At 39.0% G+C, this 25,565-nt stretch overlaps 1 protein-coding gene across 1 annotated transcript in view; it reads left to right on the plus strand.

Moving 5' to 3' along the window:
• The window catches only part of ZNF827 (zinc finger protein 827), a 110,440-nt gene that overhangs the window by 39,053 nt on the left and 45,822 nt on the right, over positions 1–25,565 (plus strand). Inside the window, exons 4-5 of the mRNA XM_027890641.1 lie at positions 8,834–9,317; positions 21,337–21,570. Of these exons, the coding sequence (XP_027746442.1) occupies positions 8,834–9,317; positions 21,337–21,570 (718 nt within the window). The remainder of the gene's footprint in view (positions 1–8,833; positions 9,318–21,336; positions 21,571–25,565) is intronic.

Below are 25,565 nucleotides of genomic sequence, written 5' to 3' on the forward strand. Positions count from 1 at the left end.
GTTTTATTGTTTTCAGCTGTTGACAGCCTGCACAAAAGCATGCATCACCTACAAGCTTGCTATTCCCTGGCAAAGACCTGATTTTTTCCCCTGCTTTGTGAAGAACATCCCTATTATTCCCTGCAGAGATACTTGTTCTCTGCTTTTTTTTGCCTTTTTGGCAAAAATTGTTTGCAAGTTGAGGGCCTACCTCTTCCCTTTTGGCATGGTGATTTCCATAGGTAGTCACTGGTAGGATGTTGGAGAAAACTGGGGACTTTTTCACTGTCTCTACATGCTCTCAGATTGGTGTCTGAGGCCTTTATGCTCCTTTCTGTTCCCCTCCCAACATTAATCCTTTTATTAACTGAGCCTGCATCAACTTGAAACAGACCTCCTTGTACAGCCATGTAACATGTAGCATTAATTATTTGGTAATATGGAAATTATGACCAAGTAGTGCTCAGTTAGAAGGCAATGAGGTCAGAGTCAGGCCCAGAGCTGCTTGACTCAATGTAAAAGATTACAGCCTCCTTTAGCCTTACTGTGAAGGCAATATCTGAAGTCTCCTCAATCAATGCAGTGCAGCCATGCAGGTCATGATGGAGTTGAGGGTCTTTTCTGGTAAAGCTGCTCCCTGTCTGAGATGAAAGTAATTGTCTTTAAAAACCACGTGGTCTGCATTTTGATTTTGCCCTTGTTATAGTCTCCTGGATTGATGTAAAGAATCAAAAGGACAACAACCTGAAAGGTTATGTTTCACTTTAATTTCAGTCAGTTTCATACACTTTCTCAATTGACTAGACCATTTGTAAAAATATTTTCTATCACCTCAAAATTGAGGCATGTGAGTGAGGTAAGGGCCTGTCAGTTGTGTGTCCAAAAGTGCCAGACATAATTTAAGTTCCTTTTGGTGGAAGTATAAATAACTGATAATCAAATGAAAAATAAAAAATACCAGATTTCTTTTCTCATTATAAAACAGTGCTTCCTTTGAACCTGTAAGTATATGAGATGGCAATACCTGGCACATATATAAGCCAACAGCGTTCAAAATGGAATGAATACACATCAGAAGTGGTACAGCACAGCTGGGAGCTACTTAGGATGCAGTGTGCTGGTTATGCCAGTAGGGTGTTTCAGTTGTCTTCATTGTCTTAGTATCCTTTGGGAACCACCTGGCCTTATCGCCTTCCTGGCAGGCAACCCATGAAGGCAGAGTTGCTTCCAGCTCTCCAGCCCTCTCTCCCTCCCCATGAGGCAACTCTGGCTACAAGTGAACACATTTTTCAAAACCAAAAATGCTACTCAAAATTGAGGTACTGGGTTGGTCCTTGTTGTCTATTACAAGCCAATTTTTTTATTCTAGAATGCTATCACAAATCAAGCTTTTTTCCTTTATGTTGCTCTTCAGTTTTCAGGTTTTATGCTCCCTGATAAAGGATGACAGGCAAAACCTGTTGAGGTGTTCTGTCCAGCTGCAATCCTCAAAAAAAATCTAGCTGTCTTATCTTTCTTTCTTCCTAGGCAGCACAGCCAAGAGTTTAAACCACCTTATCTTTTCTTCTAGGTTCTTGTTAGGTATTCTCTTGAAACTGATTATTCAGAGATTTAATTTTCATGAGTTATTTCTGTGAGTCCATATGGCCCTTCCTTACTGTCTGTATCTTTAGGTTAATGACCAATAGCTATAAAATATAAATACTGTGTAATTTCATGGTAATTATAACATGTCTAACTGACTGACACAGAAAACAACATTGCCAGCATTTTTGGTGTCTTGTCACCTGCTATGGAGAAAATCTTAATAGAGAACTGGAATGATTCCAGCCCTGACCCATATTTGGATCTCCATGTGCTACCCACCATGCTGATGGAGCATTCTTCCAGCAAGGGCACTTTGCCAGGACCAACTCACAACTGGAGGCGAGGAAGTGAAAGGCGCAAGAAGGGAAACAGAAGGAAAGTTTCCACACTGACACACAGGAAGCAAGGGAGGCTGAGTAGCGTGCCTTTTAAGGCACACAGTGTTATCTGTAATTGTTATATTGTGTTTAGATTCCACTGTGATAGGCACCTTAGAAAAATCCTAAAATAGACACAGTACAGAATTTTATTAGTCTGTTTTGGAAGCAAATTATAGTGCACACAGAACCACAAGTTTTGGTCCTTATTCCCAGGAATCTGAGAGGTGCATCTCAGGACCTAATTCTGGTATCATAGTATGATTTCCAGGGATTCTGAGAATACTGAGCTGAAAATGAAGCTGAAAAAAATGAATGGGTAACTCAGAGAGGTGTCTTGTCCAAACAGACCACAAGTATTGTGCTTGAGTTCTTCTCTCTGTTTATCTAAATATATATTCAGTTGGAATATGTTTTCTTCTTGAGAGAGTGAGTATCTTATGAACTTTCTCTGCAGAAAGTAATGGGAGGTTGTGGTGCAATTCAGCAAGATGTGTTCAGGCTTTTCTGTTTTTCCTGGTAGGGAATAAATTTACCACAAACATCAGTCAGACTTTGGCCAGTTTTGTGTCTTTGGATCATACATGTATCTTCCTCAGCAATTGGTGGACAGATAGGCTGTGAGATCATACAGATATGTTCCAAGAAAGCAACAGGATATTAGCCTGAGCACTTGGAAGGGGGAGTGAGGAAGAGGAGCATATGGCCAAAAACAATATCTATAAACATTCCTTTGCTGCTATATAGACATAAGGCAGAAATGGGTGAGCTAGCCCTTCTAGCAGAGGAAAAGAAGTTTGGCGTTGTGAACACCTGCTGAAGCGTGATGGTATAGCAGAAAATGAGGAGAGAGAAGATAAAGCTTAGCAGAAAAGTTAGATGCAGTGGTAGGCAGATCATGTGATGCTCAACCACAGGATTTTCCTGCATTTGTTGCTTATGAAAAGGGACTATGTGGTGAGATCTCAGATTAATGTTTCTGTGTAATATGGAGAGGGTTATAATCAGCTTCTCAGTTAGGGAGGGGCTAATAATTACATGATTGTGGGAATCAGGAAAGGCCCTGAAGAATGTAGCCGGGTGCTCACTGCCCCTTGGTGATTTGCTTTTCCCCTTTTTGTTCCTCAGCTAGTGTTAGACAACTGAATAAGCATTCCTAATCCATTTTTGTGAAGTATAGGAGAGGTTATTTTAAAGCATCTTCACCATATTGGGAGAGGAAATTGAGTGTGTTTTATGAGTGCTTTTTGTTTAGTTTGATTTAAGTTAAGCTTAAAGAGCACAGGGAGCCACTTGTGATTCCATCAGGTGAGGGGAGGCAATACAAACTTGCACAGCTTTTCAACATGTGAAATCTTTGCCCAGAGTCTCAGACAGGTGCCAAAAGTGACTTCAAGTATCTGCCTTTTAATCTTGTCACTTTTTGCGTATGAGAAGAGGATAACACAGGATATGCATTGATACCTTAAATCTCCAAGAAAAAAAAAATACTGTTTTTTTAACACTTAGTCCAGTCTAGCACTGCAGAGGGGCTTCTCCCCACCCTCCTTTGCTTTCAAGCAAAGCAAAGAAGTAGTTTAAAAAAGAAAATACTATATAAATAATGTATGTGTCCTGAGGGGAAGGATCATATCAAAACTAACACCACAGCACTAAACTTCTGAAAATGCAATACTTTAAAAATTAGGGAACTTGTCAGAAAACAGCTTGAAATGAAAAAACAGAGGGCACATGATAGACGCAAAATGGAAAGTGTAATCAAATGCAGTTGCAAAAGGCGGCATTTTACTAAATGAGAGTTAAAACAAAACCAAACCTAGAAAAAAATAGTACATAGGCAGGTATGACTGACTGGCTGGGTTGTAGTAGCTTTTGATTGTAATAGTTGCTTAAACAGCTGCCTCTCATGAAAATGTTGATCCACTTGAAAGTTGGTGAGAAAAACAAAACTTACAGGAGGCAAAGAAAAAAGTGATAATTAGGCCACAGAAAGTAAATAAAGAGTGACTAGCCAGAAGCTAATACAGCAGTGAATAGATTCAGCACCACAACCGCCTCATGTTCTGCTCTTGCTTAGGAATGAAGGTTCTCAAAACAAAACAAAAAATTCCTCTTACTCTGAGTATTTTTAAAATAATAGTAAAAAAACCCTCTTAAATCCCACAAAAGAAAGGTGAATGCCTTTGTCTCATAACCAGAAGGGAGAGTTTGTGCAAAGCGCTACCCCAGTTTTAAGGAAGGGGTAAAGTTCTACCTCAGCAATACTACAAAATTGCAGCACATGCCTGTGTCACTGTATTGCTCCTCCCTACTCCCTGGTGTACTCTGTTGGGTGGGATCACATGTATTTGTGACTGTGGTACATCTGTATGGCTGGTGAATCAGCAGGGATGTTAATTTTAAGTATGAGAAGACAACTTAGGAAACATGGTACCAGAAAAGTTAGTATGTCAACAGAAAATGTAACAGAAAAAAACAATACAGTGCTACAAATGATGTGATACAATAGGCCCATGTGGTTTCTGTAAAACAAAATCATGTGTTCTTCTACTAAGATGTTTTGAGCACATCAGGAGAATCATGAACTTAAGAATCAGTTGAAATTTATTTGGTCTATAAAAAAGCCTTTGGCAAAGCTTCTCACAGAGAAGCTGCCAAATAAATTAAGCAATATGATGTACTATGGCAAATTAGAAATCCACCAAGAGACAGTAAAACAAAGGGTAGGAAGGAATTAGCAATTTTAAGCATGACAAAAAGCTAACAGAGGGGTGTTCCATTACTAAAAGTGGAATTGTGCATATTTTGGCAAATGTGATCTTCACAAAATGATGACTGTGAGTAAGAGAAGTGTAGATGATAAAACCTTATGTGCATGAACCAAGATTAGAAAAGACAAAGCTTGAAAGGAAAAAAAAAAGGCTGGCTGACTGATAAACAAGGAGGCAAATGAAGTTATTGTGAATACAAATACTGTACTTTGGAAACCAGAGTCTAATAATGCACCTGGCTGTCTGATATAATGAACTGTAACTGCTCAGGAAAAATATCTGGATATCATTGTGGACAGTTCAATGAAAACCTTTCCTTGGCATGTGCAGGAGTGGTTAAAAAGTACGCTAAATATTTGAGTGTCTGGAGAATAGAACAGAAATAACACTGAAAATATGACAATGCCATTATTACCATATGGTATGCTGCCACTTCTGGTCACTGCATCAAAAGAGACGTATCAGAAATGGAAGGGATTTTAAAAGCTGGCAATAAAAATTATTAGTGGGATGGCAAAGAAAGAACCCTTTGAAGAAAGAAGCTGAAAGTAATGGGACTGCCAGGAGAGTGAGAGAGGTGTGATCAAAGGTGGGAGGTATGATCAGAATAATGCATTTGATAGAGAAGATAAATCGAATTACCTCTTTTTTTCTTTCTTGTAATTTGAGAATGAGGAGGCAGCAAGAGGAACTGAAAGAAACAAAAATTAAAAACTGTGACCAATAGATTACTCGTATCGAAGTCCTCAAACCAGCCTAAAGTTTGTAAGCGCTGTGTAGTTTTGTTGAAAACATCGAGCACACACTGAAATAACTGTAGAAACACAAAATATCATTTGAGAGTTGGCAGACTGTAGGGTTAATAAAATTGGTAGAAGTACTTTGCACTGGCAAGGAGAACATCCATGGTTAAAGGAAATAAACTCAGAAGCCAGAAGTCTGTAAGTGTTTCTGACATAAGTCAAACAGTAGTTTTATGGGATTTTGAAAGAAGCATTCTCCGTGAGCAGGTTGTGCACTGTGGCTTGTTGCAGTGTAATTCAGAGAGATCCAAATCTGGCAGCAGCTGGGCTCAGACTGGGACTTTGAGAAAAACCTGCCAGCTTCACTCTTGTCTCCTCCTGCCTGCGATTCTTGCAGGAATGGCCTATTTGAGTCTAAAGAAGACATCTGATGGTTTGAGTAGCATTAACACAGTGTAAGAGCCATTCTCTGTCTCATGGAGGGAGAAGGCAGCTTTTTGGACTGCAACATTGCGTGGCCTAGATCTCCCCTGTGGCTTTCTGTGTAGCTCTACAGGGTTTCTTGTTTTTCATTCTGCAGCAAGTGGTTGCTGCCTTGACTTTTCCCTCCAAATAGCATAGAATGACCAATTCTTGGCTCTTTCAGCTGCTGTTGAATTGGAAAATAAGGAACAGTTTTTCCTTTAGAGGGACTTTAGCTTCTGTTTCTAATAGTGTTCAAATTTTTAAATGAATATTATGTATTTTTGAAAATAAAATAATTTAAATATGTTAAAATCTTCTGGTGGCAGTGGACTTTGGACATTGGAGGCTAAATATTTGTTGGTTTTTGTTGTTTGTTTTTTTTCTAGATCTAAAATTTTTCCTTTCAATATGAAAATATTTGGACTTGAATTCTGTCATTCCTTTGGCTGCAAGTTATAAATGTACTTTGTTTTATGAGAGATCCGTAAAATTTCTCAGCTGTTACTCTCTTCGGGCAGGAGAAAAATCCAAATCAAATGAATCAGTTACTCCTATTTTCATCCATTCTCAAAATATATTGCAGGGGTGGCATGCCATAATCCCAAGGAGAGAAGGTGGGCTCCTGCACTGACTCAGCCTTCTGAAGGCATTGTATTGATGATTGTGATAAGGGCCTCTAGAAGAAGTGGTTAAATATGTAGGCAGGGAAGTGATGATTGAAGGGGATCCTGGAGAGAAATCCTGACACAGAATCTCAGTGGGTGTAAGAGATAGAGTTGCCATGGTGAGAGTGCTTGCTACCATCAGTACATCTTGGTGCTCTTCATGAGGGGTGCTGTGAATACTGCTGTGCTCACAGACCATCCTGTTTCCAGTAGTGTAGACAGGCAATCTGCTTGGCATTTCCACTGCAACCTGTTAATATTTAGAATTTATTGTACTGCTGTTCTTCTGCGAAGTTGCTTTAAATCTCTGTTAGGTTACCATTAGCTTATCTCTTTTTGTTGTTGTTGTTGTCAGGTGCAGTTATAAGACTCCAGAATTTTGTAAATGTACTTTGTCTATAAGTGCCATGCTTATAAAATACTGAGAATGTCATTCTGTGAAACAGCTGGCCAAGAGATGTGCTGTCGTGCTGTGTGTTTGTCTAGTACTATTCTCTGGAGCCCTGGAAGAACTGCTGAATGAAAAGTTATACAGCACTAGTGAAATGTCTCACTGAATGCAAAAAGTACAAAAAGAGGGACATCTCCCAGCTTCCTATTTTAGCAGACTGGAATTGAGGTCTTGTGTATGTAGAGCTGGGAATCCTGGATTGTGACTGAGTTCCTCTTACTACACGGAAAATAAACTGGGCCAAGTCAACTACCATGGGAAACTCCAGCCTGAATTTTGGCAGGGCTGTGTTTGGGAAACGCTGCTGTTATCCCAGAGCTCTGCAGTGTCTGCACCAGGACTCTTGGGATGTAGATCTCAGCTCTGCAGGAAACTGGAAAGTGCCGAAAGCCTTAGCTAAAGCTGGGTTTTCCAAGCTCCCTGGTGTAGAGCTGAGCTTTGATTCAAGCTGGAGCTCTCAGGACTTTTGGGCTCCCAAACTGTAGCAGCAAGTCTTGGATCTCTGGCACAGCTGGCTGCTTCTGAGCCAAGCCCAGGGAGCAAGGGAAAGAGTGCCACTCAGTAGGGTGGCGGAATCACATCTCATTTGCCAAGAGTTCATAAAACCTCTCCATGTTTCAGGTGAAATATTTTGCATACAACAAATTGCCATTTTCCAACAGAAATCTGTCTCACTGAAATGTTTCCAACCAACTCGAGTCACAAGTGCCAGTCTGGTGCCAGCAACCAACTCAGTCTGGTGCCAGTTTGCCCTGGTCACATGTTCATCAATTAGTAAGGAGCAAATGTATGTATTTGCCAGTATTTCTGCAAGGCTAGCCCAGAATGCCACTGTCAGGATTTAAAATTTATTTGTGGAGTCACAGTGAAAAAACTTTTCAGTAGAACTACTGCCATTACTCTGGGCTCAGTGGTTCTTTCCCTTTAACAAGTACTGTATTAAGCAAGAAATTGTATAATTTTATGTATATAATTTATATAGTTTGAGTGTGTCTGTTCATAGATGTTTTAGCCATCACATATGGGTGGATGGAGTTCTCTTTAAAAGGTAATCAGGATCAAACCTAGTACCTAGGGTACTAGGCTTTGTGTTCATACTGGAGCATGCAGGATCCATGAGAAAGAGCCTGCAGTTGAAGTATGAGGACAGTAAGATTAACTGTGATTCTTAAGTGAATCTTAAACTAGAATAAATTGCAAACACCGTCTCTCATGTTTGTATTTTATCACAATAGAGCTGTTTATTTTCTGGTAGAATTAATTTGCAGCAAACTGTTTCAATAACTCCTTGGTATTGCCAGGTGCTGTGTTTTTACCCTAATGATACATAAATCAATGAAGGACATTGCTGTGCAGGTTGGTTTGGGCTTTTTGTTGGGTTGCTCTGAACAATTTTTATTTGTGAGGTTGCAAAGAATGATGTTTGTTTTTTAATCAAGAAAGCCACTAGTTACAGTTTGGAAGTCTTTATGTACTGACAGGTTATCAGGATCTGGTTGTAAGGACTATTTGATCCAAAGCAGACTTCATAATTTCCAAGCTGCAGAAACAGATGTTCCTGATTTTTCTGTTTTTAGTTGAGCCTGATGTTTGTGTTCTTTGACTTACATGTGAAAGAATCCTACTGTTCCCAGTGCCTGACTGCTTTCCTAGTGATCAGAATGAAGAGTTGACTCATTAGTTAGCATCTTCTTTTTTATTTAAAATAGCACGGAAAATGTAGAGTTGAGATTTCTACAATGCTGTTAATCTGTTTTGCTTTACACATGCTTTTATCTTGCATCTCTTGAACCAGGTTCATCAGCACCAAGACAGGGGTGAGACCTTTCAATGCCAGCTATGCCCTTTTACCTCCTCCCGCCACTTCAGCCTGAAACTCCATATGCGTTGCCATCAACATTTCCTCAGGACAGAATCTAAAGTGAAGGAGGAAATACCAGAAACTGAGGTGAAGAGGTCACCACAGCTAAACAGTGACCCCTGCCTGGGACCACAGAGGGAAGGAGGTGGACCTGACCTCACGGGATCAGCATCTGTATCTAAAACACCTGATGTGACTGGACAGCCTGGTGGGGGTGTTCCACCTCTGTTAGCGAAAGAAGAGCCCAAAGACGACAGTGGTGTCTCAGCTGCACCTTTTGCTCTTAGCACTGTTGACAGAGCCCCCAACAGCACAAAGCTGAAAGACTCCTCTGACTTTGTGGCCAACACAGCATCAGCACTATTCAGCCAAGACATCTCTGTCAAGATGGCATCAGATTTTCTTATGAAGCTGTCAGGTAATTGAGCAGCAAGCGGCAGCATCAGCTGCTCCTTTATGGGCTAAGAAACACTTTGCCTTGGGTTTGCTAAGTCAACAACAGGAAACCACTGTAGCTTCTTAACTTAAAATTTCTTGTTTCTTTTGATAGGAGAGGTGCATAATGGGGGGAGAAGGGGAAACAGTGAGGAAAGAGAGGGATTTTGCTGTTCAGTTGCTGGAATTGGGAGTGTGAACTTTTTATCGAGACTTTGAAGTTCATTGACAATTACCTTGGCAAATCTCATTTGGCGTGTTTTTAAAGCATGCTGAATACCTGTAGTTCTGGTTTGAAATTACCCTGGTTTGAAAATTCAGCTTTTAAGTTCTCTGCCTTTACACCCCTTAAAAAGGACCAATAAAGTATTGGTTACCTTCCTTTCTGAGTATTATTTGAGATCCAAGTAATAAATACGTATGAAGTATGAGTGTTACTGCATTTCTTGGTTATTAACGCTTTTCTTTAAAGGATGGTCCCAGATTCATGAACAGCTTTTAATTTTTTTATTATTTTAATTTAAATCATACCTGATGCAAAGCATGTGTTTAATGTTTTTTCACTGTCAGGTTATTGCTGTAGGAATTATACTCATATGTGAGACTCTGAAGTGCAGGATGTGTTTAGCGTGAATCTATTATATTTTATGTGCTCTTTTATTGATGTGACTGAATACTTCAGAACTGTGGACTCGCTGGGGAGGTGCTCTATAACTTTTTTCAAAATTGGCCTTGAATTTTTAAAGAGAAAGAAGTCAGGAAAAATGTCGCTGAAGAAACTTCTGTTTCACAAGGAGGTGTCAGTTCCTAGGGCAAGTTTTAGACTTTCGAGATAGAAGATAACCTTTTCAATAGAGAATAATTAGTCACCTTTCTCCTTTAAATGGAAAGTAAGTTATTATAAGTAAGTAATTTTAGCAAATTTTCTTGTCATGTAAACTAAGGAATTAGCTCTGTCTTAATGCTATTGCCTTGGTGGAACCACAGCCATTTATTTAGGTGAGGCTTGCGGTCCTCATCTGCCCAGACCTTTATATCTTTGGGATGAGTTCTGTGAGGAACTGAGTACAATGGGTAAACAAAAAAATCAAGACTGAGGCTTCTTGGAGCCAAGCTGGAAAACAGAAAAGAGCTAAGGGCAAGCAGGAGTTGAATTGGGCTGGCACAAATGGTTTGCTGTGTGGGTTGGAAGAAGCCATAGAACTCGCCCTTTAAACAAAAATTTAATAATCCATTGATATAATTTATTGCTATGACTAACGAAAAGCAGGCAGGATGAGTCTCTTTTGATTTGCATGTCGATTTTTTTAATTTGAGTTTCAAATTTGGGCTCTATATGAAATCCATTTTACATTAGCTAAGAGCTGTCCCACACACGGGGTTGTTCTGATGTCAGTCTTAGATTTGGGTTGCTGTGCACAAAGTGGTTCCTGCATATCAGCAGTCCTGACCTGGAGATGGTAGTGCTCATGGTGGCTGGATGTAGCAGAAAGAAGGAGGGGGGAGGAAAGCCTGAAAGCTGAGAAAACATACAACATTTTGATGTGTTGCTTTTCATATAGCAGTTGATGGGAAGCTGTTTACAGTTTGGCAGATGGTCGTGTTTTCGGTGTCTGATCTATTGGCATCAGAAAAAGGATACATAATACACATTATTCATGCAAAAGGCCTTTGCAGTTATTTTATGGTGACTTACTAAAGGTCTTGAAACCTGACTTGTATGCACTGTTACCTAGCAACATGTTATAAAGTCACTGGGGGAGCGAGATGTATCTGTAATTTTGTATGTGCGCACATTTGGATTAAAATGGGCTGCCAGTCACCAAGTTTGCTACACAAGAAGAGCAATGTCCAAAGGAAAGGAATTTCTTTTCTTCTGAGATTTATTTTGTTACATACATTTACTGCATGCTTTCCTCCATATAGTGTGCATAAATTTAGAGGAGAAATAATTCTCTTTTAGCAAGTTGTCTGAGTATTAGCTGCATTTTTTGATGGCTTGCTATGCTGAACCAAGTTCCTTTGAGTGATTTCTTTATTATCACAGTCTTGTTAGGTCCATCAGAGCTTCAATTATTTGCCTTACCTTTCCAATGATATAAATCTTTTGACATCTCAAATTATATATGCCAATTGCAGCAACCAGCACAGATCTGTGAGACCAAATTATGTCAAAACAATTTAATTTTCTTCTCTGACAGGCCTCGTGGCAAAGAAAGAAGCAGTAGATAGATACACAGACTTTTAGAATTTGGCGTTTATTCCTATTGAATATTGATGGTTTAAATGAACGTTTATTTTTGCTTGCCAATGCTTATTGTTTCTCTTCTTGGTTGGTGTCAATTTGTTCATGGGAAACCTCCAGGACTGTTGGTTCTCATTTCTGTGCAGCTTCAGCCTCAACTTTTTCCAAGTGTGTGACTCAGAGGAGTGCTTGTCTCCCTTCAGGCCCGAGTTCCAGTTTCCAAAAGTTTAACTGGCACACCTAGGGTGAAAGGCGGTACAAAATTGGCGTTTAAAGTGTTGTGAATTTTAAAAACTGAATCTTAATAAGCATGTGTATAATCTTGACTCTCAGTATTATTTCTGAGTGTGCAGTGCAGCACCTCTCTAGTCTAGATGAAGTGGATGTCAGATAGTTGGAAAACAGTACATTGAAAGTAGTCCACAGTCAGAAGAGTTGCAGTCAAAAGAGATCTGTGAAAAATGTGCAACTGTTCAACAAAGAGCTGCACAACCACGAGACCAGGAACAACTATCTAGGTAACAGTTCTGTGGGAAAGGAACAGGAGTTAACAGCATCATACTGGTGCTAAAAAGGGCATAATTGTAGTGGGATGCAATAGAGAAATGGCCTCAAAGAAGGAGGAAACAGTCCTGCTCTTCTCAGTCTTACGGAAGTCCAAGGTTTTGGCACTATAGCTTATAAAGAGTGCAGATAGGTAGGAAGATTTAAAAAGGATACAGTGGAAATGACTGGGAAGTTTAGAAAACATGTCCAGTGAGGAGAGCTAAAAGGGAGTAGGCTGTGAAGCCCATAGAGAAGACTAAGGAAAGTCATTAAAGAGCCTTTAATGCATTAAAATGTTTGCCACAGGGAGAAGGAAATAATCTGTTGACGATTCATCATAGAACCATAGAATTATTTGGGTTGGAAAGGACCTTAAAGATAAACTGGTCCCAATGTCCCTGCCATGGACAGGGACACCTCCCATTAGACCATATTTCTCAAAGCCTTATCCAATGTGGCCTTGAAAACTCCCAGGGATGGGGCATCCACAGTTTCTTTGGGCAACATGTTCCAGTGCCTCACCACCGTCACAATAACAAATTTCTTCTGTATATCTAATCTAAATTTCCCTTCTATCAGTTGAACCCATTACTCTTTGTCCTGTCGCTGCAGTTCCTGATGAACAGTCCCTCTCTGGCTTCCCTGCAGACAGATGTAGACAGATGATGTCTATCCACCAGTGCTTAGCCCTGTCATAGAAGGCCACCAGATATGTCAGACATTACTTTTTCCATTAGTGAATCTATGTGGGTTTGTCACCTATCACCTCTTTGTTTCCTACGTGCCTTAGCATAGTTTCCAGGAGAATGGAAATTATAGTAATTAATCATAAAATCATCATAATTAGGACAAAATCTAACAGGATTATATTGCTGTAAATTTTAAGTTAGCATTAGGAAAATCTTTCCAGAGCTGAGCTATTTAAACCTATGTTGGTTTAAACCTATGTTGGCTGGAGAGACTGATGCATCTCTGCCACTGGACGAATTAAAAAATATGTTCAGAAAGGCTTAGGGGAGCTTTAAAGAGGCTGAGAAATACTGGTGTGGGTGACCTTTTGAGACCCCTTCATCCCCAATTCTGTGCCATTGCTTGCCAGAAAGATATTTAGTTACGTTTTATGAAATAAGGCATAACGCAAATCACCAAATGTAAATCTAAGACTTAAAACAAATATTGATTTTTTTTTTTAACTGCATTCCATTCTCCAGGTCCTAGTTTAAATTAGGAGAGGCTTTCAAATTCACAAGAAATTTAAAAGGGTTCTCTGAAATTTTATTTACATTTTTTTGTAAAGAGAATTAGCAGATGACTCTGAACATATAAACAGAGGAATATTTAAGTATGGGCATGTTTTTACCTTCAAATCTTCCCTCACTTTTTTCAGTAGGACTGGTTGCATGGCTTGAGGTTGCCCAGGTACTTTGTGGTATCAGTGCTTTGCCAGAATGTTTTCTTCCTCCAGTCCATTAATTCCATATTGAAACTTTGTAACAGCATTCATATCTTAATTTGAAGAGTATTTGTTTTTCCTGTTTCAAAGGTTTCAGTGGCAGATATTATACAACCCATCTCTTTAAATACTGATGCCTTTCTACCCACTTTTAAGGCTTGGGATTTTTTTTGTAATAAAAAAGTGTCTTTCACAATGATCCAAATTACAATGGCCCAGTGTACCCTAGTGGTGTTATTACTGTGCCTGTGTTATGTGCTGCAGTTACTTTTAACATTTGAAAATAAATGAATCCCAACAAAATGAATGGGATTCTTGCACTATTGCTCTCAAAGGGATTCTGTGTGGAAACAGTAATTGTAACACATACTTCACTGCTGGCCTCTCTCCCCCACCACTCTGTTAAATGTATTACTCTGGAAAGCATGTCTCTTCATCTTTTGAAGTGTTATCAAGTGGGCCCTGTTTCTGGCGTTCTTTTTATGTTCCCCAAGTTACTCACATGGAGGAACTTTAAAAAAGAGAGGAGGAAGGAGCTAAGATGCTGAGGGTTTGGGACTGGCCATGTTAAACAAATGAAAAAATATGTTTTCACCCACAGTCATATCTGCTGTCACTATCTTGTGAGAAGTGAAATCTTTATTCTGGAAAATAATGCCACCATGGGACTTTGGTGACTGTCCAAAGTATTGGGACTCTGCATAATTCATGTTTTATTAGCTGATTCCATTAATGGAATAATGAAAGAGTAAAACATCAGACAGCTGCATACAATATATTAGTAGATAAGCTAAGTAATCACTTGGATTATTTGTTCTGTTTGGCTCTTGAAAATTGCTGCATTCCTTAAAGGTAACACAAGTAATTTGAAATGTTTTAGCATTTGCCATTGACAGTACTGAACTGACTGGCTTGACCTCTTCAAAGAGCTCTTTTTAATAAAATAAAAGCATGTCCAATAAAATTGTCATAATTAATGTATTTGTGTAGCAAGTTCCAAAGAAAAGACTGTGCTGCCTATATTTAGATTTCATAGTTTAGGCCAGAATGTAAAATTTCAATTAGTATATGTAAGTGCACAGGACTGGCAATTGTTTAGCCATGTCCTTAATTTAAAAATACTGTGAATTCCATAAAGCTGCTGTCAAGGCAAATACTCCTGATGTCATGAAGATCTCTCATTGAAGTGTCTCTCCAGATTCACATTTTAATAATTTCCATATAGATCTTTAATTTAGAATAAAATTGTGAAGGGACAATAGCACAGCCACTTGAAACTAGGACAAATAAAAACTTGTAATAATCTTTGCTACTGATATATCATCACCCTTATAATCTCTTTCACTCTTACACTTGGAGTATAAGACTAGACTAGACTGATGGCTCTTTTGCTTCCCTGATTACACCATTACTCTGGGCAGAAGTCCGAGCTCATGAACCTTTCTCTCACATCTATCCAAAATGGGAATTGAAAACGCTGTTAGTTCAGTCATCTCTGATTGTTTGTTTTGTTTTTTGTTTTCTTAAACAAATACCAAGGTCAGTCTCCTGTTGTTTCTCGCCTTTGTTTCTATTCCTCTGTAGAGAAGATATTTCCATATTGCAAGCAATTCTTTCCTGTCAGCAACAGATTTCTCTTTATTCCTTTCACTATCCTCCCTCTCTTTTCTTCAGCTTTCCCAGAATTTTACCTGTTCTGCTGCGGGTTTGATTTTTACCTGGAAAGGAGAAGATGGTCTGGCAGAGATTACAAGCCTGTGGGACTTGGCTGTATTAACAGACATCTTGGGGCATGGAGGGATGTGTGGTCCTACAGGTGCCTTAGCAATTTACCTAATTCCTCCATTCCACTGGGATTAGAACACTGTGAAATTTTTAGGGCATGGTAGCAGCACTGGTCATTCTCCAATGCTATGTCTCATTTTGCTTGACTACATCTCCCTAAATATAGAGCAGCTTTAGAGAAAATTAGGATAGTTAGCTGGCCTATTCTGAACCCCTGCTTACAATTTTTAACATACTTAAGGGTGTTTGGAAGATCTCATATTTTCAATGCTCTCTGGAAGCCCAGGGGTGTCAAGTCCTTGGCATCATTGTATTTATGATTGTCTATTCTGATTGATTTAGGATTTCCAGGAGGGTTAGGTAACATGAGGTGCTCTGGAACAGATTAATACTCCAGGGCAGAAGTTGCTAAAAAGAAATGAGAGCCCAGCTAGACTGGCCTGCTAGAAGAACAGTATTTCTCCTTTTGGGCCACTTAGTGTATACAGCCTCTGTGTTTAATAAGTTGAGCATAATATATCTGCCCAATTGGATTTTAGTCTGGAGATTTTCCAACAGGTTCCAATTCCAAATCCAATAGACTTATCTTGCAAAGCAGTTCTTTCACTGGTGGCTGCTTCTGCAGTGTTTGTACCTCTTCCTCAGTTCTTGAATGTCATCAAATATGAGCCATAGTCTCCATGCAGAATGCCGATATCCACCTGCACATTTCAATTACTAGAAAGAAAAGAGTAGATGACCCAAGTCATACCCTTTATTGACCAGAGCTACCTTCAGGGTGATGTGATGCCCACTGTCAGGGACCTGTGTCTTCTAAATACTGCAGAACTGATCTGTCAAAGGTTCTTGGTTTCTTTTAACCACCCCTACTCACAACTTACCATCTGGAATGGAAGGCTTTTTGTCATTCAGATTCTCTAACTCTAATAAGACCTGGATAAAACAGTGCCCTTTCTTCCTCAGGTAGAAGTCATGCCATGGTTCTCTTGCCATGCTGGCTCTGAGGAAAATCTCAAGGAGACCAGTTCAATTTGCAGTACATTTGGAACGTGTCCTCGCTTTCCCTTTTTCCATCAGCCATGACTGTCCTGGTCTCTCATCTCTGTGGCTGCAGTCAGGCATCACTGGCAAAGTAATATAATGGTGCAGCGACAAACTGTTGCACACACATTTTCCTCATAGTTCTTTTTGATTCAGACTCTGTAGATGCTTTTTCTCATGGCCTCTATTGTGTGGCAGCATTTTTTTTTGTGGATTCTGTTTTCTTTCTCTTGTTCTTTGCACAGACAGCTGGAATAGTGACCAACTCCATGCTGATTGTGACTTATAGTATTGAGCTTGGCTTGCAGTAATCAGCCCGTTTTTCCTCTTTCAATTATAAGCATTTTGAGTATTTAGAAATCCTTGTAAGTGGACTGATGCAGTTAGCAGCTTCTATCAGAGTGTTTCAGATTAGTGGCAGATGCCCAAAGCTTTTCTTGTGGCATTTGGCATTTTGAGGAAAGTGCATGTAACTTTCATCATCTACTTTTGCCAAATGGCTCAAATGATTCTAGTTGCCAGGAAGATAAAAATCAGCAGTCTGGAATATTCTTTGGTCTGTGTTTTTTCTGGATATGGAATGGAACAAATGGAGCATTATCAACCCTGCTTGAGAGACTCCCGCCTGTTGGTTGCATTTGCTGGGTGTGTTTGTTTTTTTAACTTGCTGTGTATTTCAAAATTAAGTTGCTGGGTTTTTTGGATTCAGTCTGCAGGCAACACATCTTTCATTCTCTTCTCACTGCTGTTCAGAATGAATGTAAATTAAATACAAGTTTATGTTTGTGTATCCATTTTTGTACGTAGATAGAAGATACCTTCTAGGGGGTAATAATTTTGTCGTTCAAATTATGTTATTAGTCTTCAATATAATCTTTTTAGTTTTTGTCTAGTTCTAATTTTTTTAAAGATTCCTCAGTCATGGGGTTTTTTTTGAAAACTAATCATAGTAAACTTTTATTTCTCTTATTTGTAATGTTTTTTTTCTTACATCTGTTTAGTGTTTTCCCTAATACGACTGACTAGTGGATGCATCATAGTTGCTAGATACCATGTGTTAGCAACTTTGTCCATAGTTGTGAATCCAAGATGAGAGAGGCAAGAGTGGTGGGGACTTTTGTTGTTTAGGGTGTTATTTGTGGTTTTTTGTTTGTTTGTTTTGTGTGGTGTTTATTTTTCCCTCTAGTTTTAATGTATGGGTCTGATAGACTGGACAACATCCCCCTTCTTTACATGGTCTTCTATTTTAGGTTTCACTTACATTAGAACCTACATTAGAACAAAACCCCTATTAATTGTAGCCATTGGGTTGAAACTGACCCAGTAGTTGTCTGATTTTGTTTTTTTTCTGGGGGAAATAAAATGAGGCTTTTCCATTTTTGTGATTAATCTACAATTAAAATGTTTGATTTTTTTGAACACATGGTCAGTTCAAGGAATGTGCTGCCAATTAATTAAAGAACTAAAACTTTCCTAATTTATTCAATCCCTCTTCTGTCCAAAACAAAGTAGCTAGAATAGGCAGAATCAGGAACATAGGTAAGAACAACAGTCTGGGATTCTTTTCCCCTTCATGTAGCGCTGCCAAATGCACATCTTCAGAGCTTCCTCTGGATTGTGGGACCCTGACTGTATTTTGTATTTCTCTTAGGTGACACCCATAGGTGACAGTGTACGGATCTCATGAAGAGCTCGTTTAGGTTTTCTGATGCCGTGCTAGTAGACTTGTTATCAACATAGTTGTATCATTGTTATCCTTGGATGATGGCTCAGAAGTGTGAGGAAGCAGTGGCTTATAGAAGCACGTGCTGTCACAGTAGGAGAGCTCACGTGTGGGGTAGGGGAAGGGGTACATAGGAGAGGAGGGAAAGTTGATGTTCAAGTCATTCTGGATGTGTCACTGTCACTAAACTATTTAAACTCTGCTATGACCTACCTTGAATTTCTGGTTCTCTGAGCTATTAGAATTTGACTTTATCTTAGTAGGGTTTGAAGGTGCTCTTTGTGGATGGGATGGGATGAAGAGCATAGAGGCACCACGTTTCCCCTGCCATTGGATTAGGTCAAATTGGCTGCTGAGTTTTGGCATGGTGATAAGAGGGTTTAATAAATGCTAATTTCTTTCAAAAGCACCCCTTTTGATCCTCCTCCTTGTGGTAGAATAATCCAATAAGCATTTCCCACTGCATATAGTAGCACTTATGAAAAAAGTTCCTAGTTTAAGACGGTAATGTGAGTTCTGTTACAGTGATTGTATTTGTGTATGGATATTTTTACATTGTTCTAAAGCTGTCTTATAATGGACCATAGTGTATTGTTGTAAACTTACACTGATCTGTGTATGTGAGTTTAATATCACCTCTGTATTTTAAATGGTAAAAGAGTATGCTGACTTGGTCTATAGTACTTCCTCTACTTGGTTCATTTTCTCCCCTGCTTCATGGTTAGAGACAAGGCTGGATCCACAGGTTTATGACTGTTCTCACTGGGTTGTAATTACCTCCTCACTTGGACTCATGCTTCCTTTATTTTCTGGGACAGTTCAAAATTCAAAATTTTCATTCAAAATTTAAATTCGAAAGATATTTTGTTTTTCCTCCACATTCTCTGAAAGTTCAGGCAGAATGCTCCCTATCAGGTGCACTCAGATCCTGGTGGAGGTATTTTTCATATCAGTAGCAGCTGCAGTAGGAAGTGAAGGAAAGCAGAAGGTAATTTGGCATTGAAGTTTTGGGTCTTTTTTTTTTTTGGTGACCATTCATCAACCCAGGTCAAACCCCAGAGTAGACTGAGGCCTGGATAAAGAAAATAGATGGAATTTTTTTGTTAGTACCTTGGTAAAGTTAAGATTTAATTGAGAGCTTTAATCTGTATTTTTATGAGTTATAGCATGCCTAAATGGGTCATATTTCTGCTTTTACGCCCTTTTTTTTTTTTTTTTTTAATAAGGGGGAAATGCAATTCTTAATACTGGTAAAAGTGCCTATAGGTCATGTTAAAAATTGCACATATAAGGTAATTTAATTTCTGAAGCAGTGACTAGAACCAGTGTATATGTTCATGTTGCTTATGTGCATGATCTTTATACCCTTTGCTTTAATCCTGTTCTTTGCCAGCCAACAAGAAAGGAGGAAAACCAAAGAACTCTTCAGTATAAACTGAAAGTATGTGTTGTTTTATGGGATGATATAGTAGCTTTAAAATTTATTAAAAAAAACTTGAAAACCCAAAAAACCACAAACACAAGGAAAACCACAAAAAATGGACTGGGTGATAATGAACAAAGCTCAAAGTAACAAGTGTAAGTGTCTAGTTCTCATAAAGATGGGGATTGCACCTCATATTTTAGGGTTCAGGTCTTTGGGAAATGCTGAGCACTTCACAGTGGGATGCAGGAATTCAGGTTCTCTAGGAGTCACATTTTGGGAGAACTGCTGAGAAGGAGAGTATCTGAGGAAATAAGCCAGAAAAGTGAGGAGGCTGAGAGTAGGTAAGAAGTAGTGAAGTGGAGGAGAAAGTAGACTAAGGACTTAAGCAAGTAAAGGTTGCCAGGTTTTGCTGGGTTGATCTGATGTGTTAATTCTTTGCCCCTTCAGTTGGATATTATCATCCTTGTGACGTGCCAGGCTTTTCCTGTCCATGTAATGGGTTTTTAAAACAAACATCTCTCTGCATCAGGCAATGATGCACATGGGCTTCTAATACCCTGCTCCAGCCCGTGGAAGGGGGGTGGTGGGGTACATCCTTCTTACATGGTCCAAGTGAGATTTGACAGAGATCATAGGCAAGAGACATGATGGTAGGTAGGTAAGATTGCCATATGGAAGAAGGAAAATATGTAGGGGAGGTAGTAAGGTGAGTTATGAGAGAGCTTGCTTAAAAGATAACAAAATGGTGACAGTGCTCTATCTTTCATGTTTGCGGGGACAGAAGTTTTGAGAGGTGGGAGATGTAAACTCGTCAGATTTTATGGCACTGAACATGTCATCTGGTGTGTTACTGGCAATTCAAAGTGAAATTTGGATCGAGAATAAGTCACTAGGAGACAGGGAAATAGTTGTCTCTTCGTGGTTAAAAATTGTAAGAAGAGCTGCTGAAATTTAGTGCAACTTTAGCCTTCTGCTTGTCATGCAGTCTGCCTGTGAATTCATATTACTTGGGCTTGGAAGTCTTGTTTAAGATCTGGAATTGGTTTTATCTGTTCAGCCAAATGCAATGCAAAGGATCTACTACAGTGCAAAGGATCAAAGAGGGGTATTGGAAAGACCCTTCAAGAACCACACTGCTCAGTGTGTAGATTTTAAACAGCCCCCCAAGCTCTCTGTACCCTTCTCAGTGGAGCTGCTTACATGGAGTATGTGAAAGGATTATTTTAACTTACTCTCTTTCTTTCTGTGGGTATAGAACTTGAAACAGTGCAGAGCTGTCTTTTGAAAATCCCTCTGTTCCCTTTTTTAACGTAACAACATTTAGGACCCAAGAATTTGCTGTCTTTTCCCTTTTACTTCCTTCTTAGATTTTCTATCTTTCTACTCTTTATCTCTTGCCTCTTTTCCATGCTCTAAAAACTTAATATGTCGTACCCACGGGCTTTGCCAAATTTACTTCACATAAGGTGAAATGACGCTTTAAATTTCCACCAAACTTATAGAAGACCTACAAACCAGGGGACCAGGGAAGTGCTTTTAGGAGGAGAAGGGGCAAAAAAGTAAGATAAGCGAATGTTTTCATGAGCTTAGGTACATGCAGTTTTCGTGTTCCAAAACTTCCCCTTTGTACAAAAGGTGCAGAAGTTTTGTTTGCCCATTGAAGCATCTTTGAACAGTTTGACATGCCTGCCCTAGCACTTTTCAGGTTATGGTTTCTTCCTGTTACTAGCTGCTCGAGGATTATACATTGCCTTAAGTCTCACTTCTTTCCTTCTCTTGACAGCTGCAAATCAAAAAGAGCCTTTGACTCCTAATTTTAAAGTGAAAGAGGAGCCTAAGGATGAGGAAGCTGCAAGTTCAACCGTGTCTCAGTCCAGCTATGTGTTCAGCCAAGAATCTGAAGCCTCAGCTCCAAACATCCCTGAGGAGAAACTCAAGCCACAGGAAGCACAGGCAAATGTGATGAGGCAGGACATGTCAGTCAAGGCAGCGTCTGAGCTACTCATGAAGCTCTCAGGTACATATTTAATTTAATAATATTGAACTTCTTAACTAATTTTTTTCATGTATGCCAACAGGGTTACCTTGCAAGGAGGTATGTTTAGCTTTAGTAGCAAGTCAAGGAGCAATTGAAAAGGCCTCTCTACACAGTTGCACTTACATAAAGCATGTTGGTCTGTCACCATAGTATCTAATTATCTCTGCTCTGTTTTTCAAATTATTGGCTATGGAGTAAGTCAAAAGAAATGATGCCTTAAAGCTTTCAGATGCTGTAATTTTTAAAATGTACCAAAACATGTTAATACTAATTTATTCACGTGTCACTTCATTAACATTGTAAGAATGTGTGTCTGTACTGAACTGTAACTGACAGAGCTTTATAAAACAGGACCTTTAAAGACTTTTATTTCTTCTGAAAATATCTTGTACTCAAAAGATATGCTGTTAAAAAAAAAATTATATAAACTGAGACAGGTTTCTGCATTTGGCAAGACCACTTTAACTTGCTTCCATTGCTTTAGTGATGCATCCTGCTGCCAGACAAGTAGACAGTGTGCATGTGTACACACAGAGGTAATGTTAAAGCTGGAGGGATTCAAATAATGTATGTTCTGCTAATGATGCTATGTCTAACTGTCAGAATTGAGGTTTAAATTTAAGGGAAAGTAAAAGGGTTGAAATATGTTCCCTGCTGGGAACAGGTTAAGTGAATGACGAAAAGGCTTTGAACTTCTAACAGACCAATGTTTAGGACCAAGACATGAAGGTCAGCCTGTCATTTTGGGTTTTGTACTTCCACACCTGAACTGGATCTGTTAATTTTTAAGTCAGAATTCTCCAAAACTTATTATGCCAAAGTCACGCAAGAAGTGCCAGTGGAAATGCTTACAAGTTTAGTAACTTCTGAGATCCCTCTCAATCTACCTGAAATTATTTTTCTTGATTAGATCCTGTAAACATTAGATCCTGTAAACAAAAAATTGAATTTGGACTCAGATTTGTATCTGAAAGACTCTGACTGACCAGGATCTCCCCCATAAAACAAGTAATTAATTCATTCCTGTTTGTGCCTGCACACATTAATTTGAAGAATTTGAATCATTGATTTGCAACCTTTCTGGATTAATGGTGCAAAAAATACTTTCCAAGTACAAAAGTTGATCAGAGCAGAAGTTTCCAGACTTTTCACAAATACTCACAAATACTAAACATTTAGGTATTGGTAAAGTTCACTGTTGCTACTGGTAACTGGTTTGAGTGTGGTGTCAAATCTTTGCAGCCTAAGGAATGCTAGACTGTGACTCTGTTTTGCTTGGTGCATGTAAATTTAGGTAACTGGTTTTATAAAGAAAGAGCTCTGTAACTTAATGTTTTCTTGGGTACTTCAGAGACATAAAGATTCTGGGTTGGGCATCTTGAGTTCAGCAATAGCAGGCTGTGTTCAAATAGCTTCATTACCGACTGTTATGTTAGAATATTTATGCCTTACATATTTGTTTGTATGAGTGAAATCTTGCATGTATAAAATACTGATCAAGTCTTCAGTCCCTTCTGTTGGGACCTCCCAGACTTCAAAGGCTGCAGTAAGAATTACACTGCTGTGACATTTCTTTTACGATCTGAGATTGAGCAGTTTTTACTTAATCAAAAGTGGTCTTTTTGGTGAATCCATGGGTTAGAAGGTGAAGAATGACTAGGGTTTACTGAGTCAGTGTTGCTGCAGTTTGTATTCCTGCATCAGCCAGTGGGTGGGGTTACACCAAGTTTATCACATGCAGTTTTTCAATTTGCACTGAATTACCTGAAATACTGAATTACCATATAAGGCAGAGACTATAAAGGAGGAAAATGCTAAGATACAGTTTAATGTAGGACAAATATATGAAGAAAATCCAAAATGAATAGCCTCTTTAGTGTTTTGGATTTTGGTTTTTTTTAACCTTTATCTGGTAGAATGCTCCCAGATCACTCTTGGCTTCCCACCTTATCTTAAGCAATTCTGTAGCCTGTTTTTGGGGATTTAAAACTCAAACAATTAAGCCACTTCTTCATAGAATTCTATGGGTTAGAAGGGACCTTGAAGGTCACAGAAATATTTAGGCTGGAAAAGACAACCAAGATCATCAACTCCAGCCACTGACTGATCACCTCGTCAGCTGGACCACAGCAATATTTGCCATGTCTAGTCATTTTTTGAACACCTCCAGGGATGGTGACTCCACCTCACCTGTTCCAATGCTTGACAACCCTATCCGTGAAGGAATTCTTCCTGATGTTTGACCTGAACCTCCCCTTTGTTATTTTCACTTTCTTCTGTGTAATACTAATTACCAAAACCTGCACCACATACAAATTCAGCAAGGGATTTCCAACGTAATAGTATTTTGCTTTCTGTGTTCCTGACATACATGCTGCCGTTATCCTCTGAGCAAGAGTACTACTGATTGTTTCAGCCCCATGGGAGCCTCTTGGGATTTAGGCATAGACCTTGTTCTCTCCTCCATGTAAAGGATATGCTGGTTTATATTTTTCACTAGGAAATCTATTTTCCCAAGCTGTGTCACCAGCTCTTAGCTGGACAATGTAGTAGAAGGACTTTGTAGCTCTGGATCCTAATTTTGTTTACTGGATACTGTAAATTAGACTTCAGATCACCAGCCCCTGTAATGGAGGGACTTAGCAGCCACTGAAAGTATTCTAAAGCTAGGAAAAGTTAGAAGAATAAACTTACTTTACTGTAGTAGAACATCAACAGAACATTTGTTAGTTGTCACTGTAGATGTACAGAAACAAGAGAAAATCACACACAGTTGTCTATTTTAGTTCTACCACACATGGCTCTCTCTCTTTCAAGCTAAAGGGCTGCTGGGACACGTGCAGGCTTCTAGCAACACACAACCAGTGTTTAAGATCAGGCCCTTACCTCACATATTACTTTGGTGGAGTTGGACATGCTACTCCCTTTTATACCATTTTTTTCTCTGCCATGTTCCAACTGGATTCAGGTTTTCTAACCCACAGTTCACAGACTTGATACCTAATCACCTGATACCTACTCACACTTCTTACAACGGGTTATCCAAGCTAAGAAGGCTAATGTCTCTTGAGCAGGTCTAGGCAGAACCCATTTCCACCCAGATAGTCAGAACAAAACTTCCCAACAGCTAAACTAGTATTTAAAAATAAATCAAATGCCCATTTGAAAGAAATGGTATTTGAGGATTAGCAGGCAAAGTTTGAGCCTCAGTGCAGACTTTCAACCTACGTTTTACAGAAGAACATAAAATGACTACTAAATTATATATATGAGTGTACAAAGGTGAGCTGTGAATACTGTCTATTACTAAGTCTTGACTGAGACTAGAGCCAGGGGTAAGGAAACAGATTTGAAGAGATAGTGGAGTGGATTAAATTGCTCTCATCTCTGTTTGGAAGGGTGCCATCCCTGCAAGTTTTAAAATTCCTTATATTAAACGTTGCATAAAAACAATTATAAGAAATGAAGTAATATATTTCAAATACATCTGTTTTCTACATTCTTACCAGTTCTCTTTCATGGAAAAGCTAATTTATTTCTCAACATGTTTAGTTAAGTGGTGCACCCAGTGATACCTGGTCAGTTTTATACACTCAGTCTTGTAAATTGAAAGGTAGGTTTCAGAGGAGACTGACATTTAAAATAAATATTTGCATTTATGGGCCAATGTTTGAACCTAAAAGTTCATTTTCTGTTGAAACAGTTATGCTGCTAATGTGTTTGGAGCATGTATTAGCTTTCAGAAGCATACGGTGTTCTGCCTTCTTGTCCAAAAATGAATGCATAGGTGGAAGTGTATAAAATCTATTCCAGGTACTAGCACTTTATAAATCATATTTTACCCTGGTGCCTTGAACTTGACACTAGTATGTCCCTGTCTTTCCTAGAAATGTTGTCTGAATCACATTTGCCCTTAGTTCAGATGAATACATTTCACAAATAGGACACATTTTGCATTTCAGTAGTAACTCAGC

This window comes from Empidonax traillii, unplaced genomic scaffold (genome assembly GCF_003031625.1).
Source record: "Empidonax traillii isolate 1590-97213 ecotype Southwest subspecies unplaced genomic scaffold, ASM303162v1 scaffold293:size840699, whole genome shotgun sequence".
NCBI classification, from domain to species: Eukaryota; Metazoa; Chordata; class Aves; order Passeriformes; family Tyrannidae; genus Empidonax; species Empidonax traillii.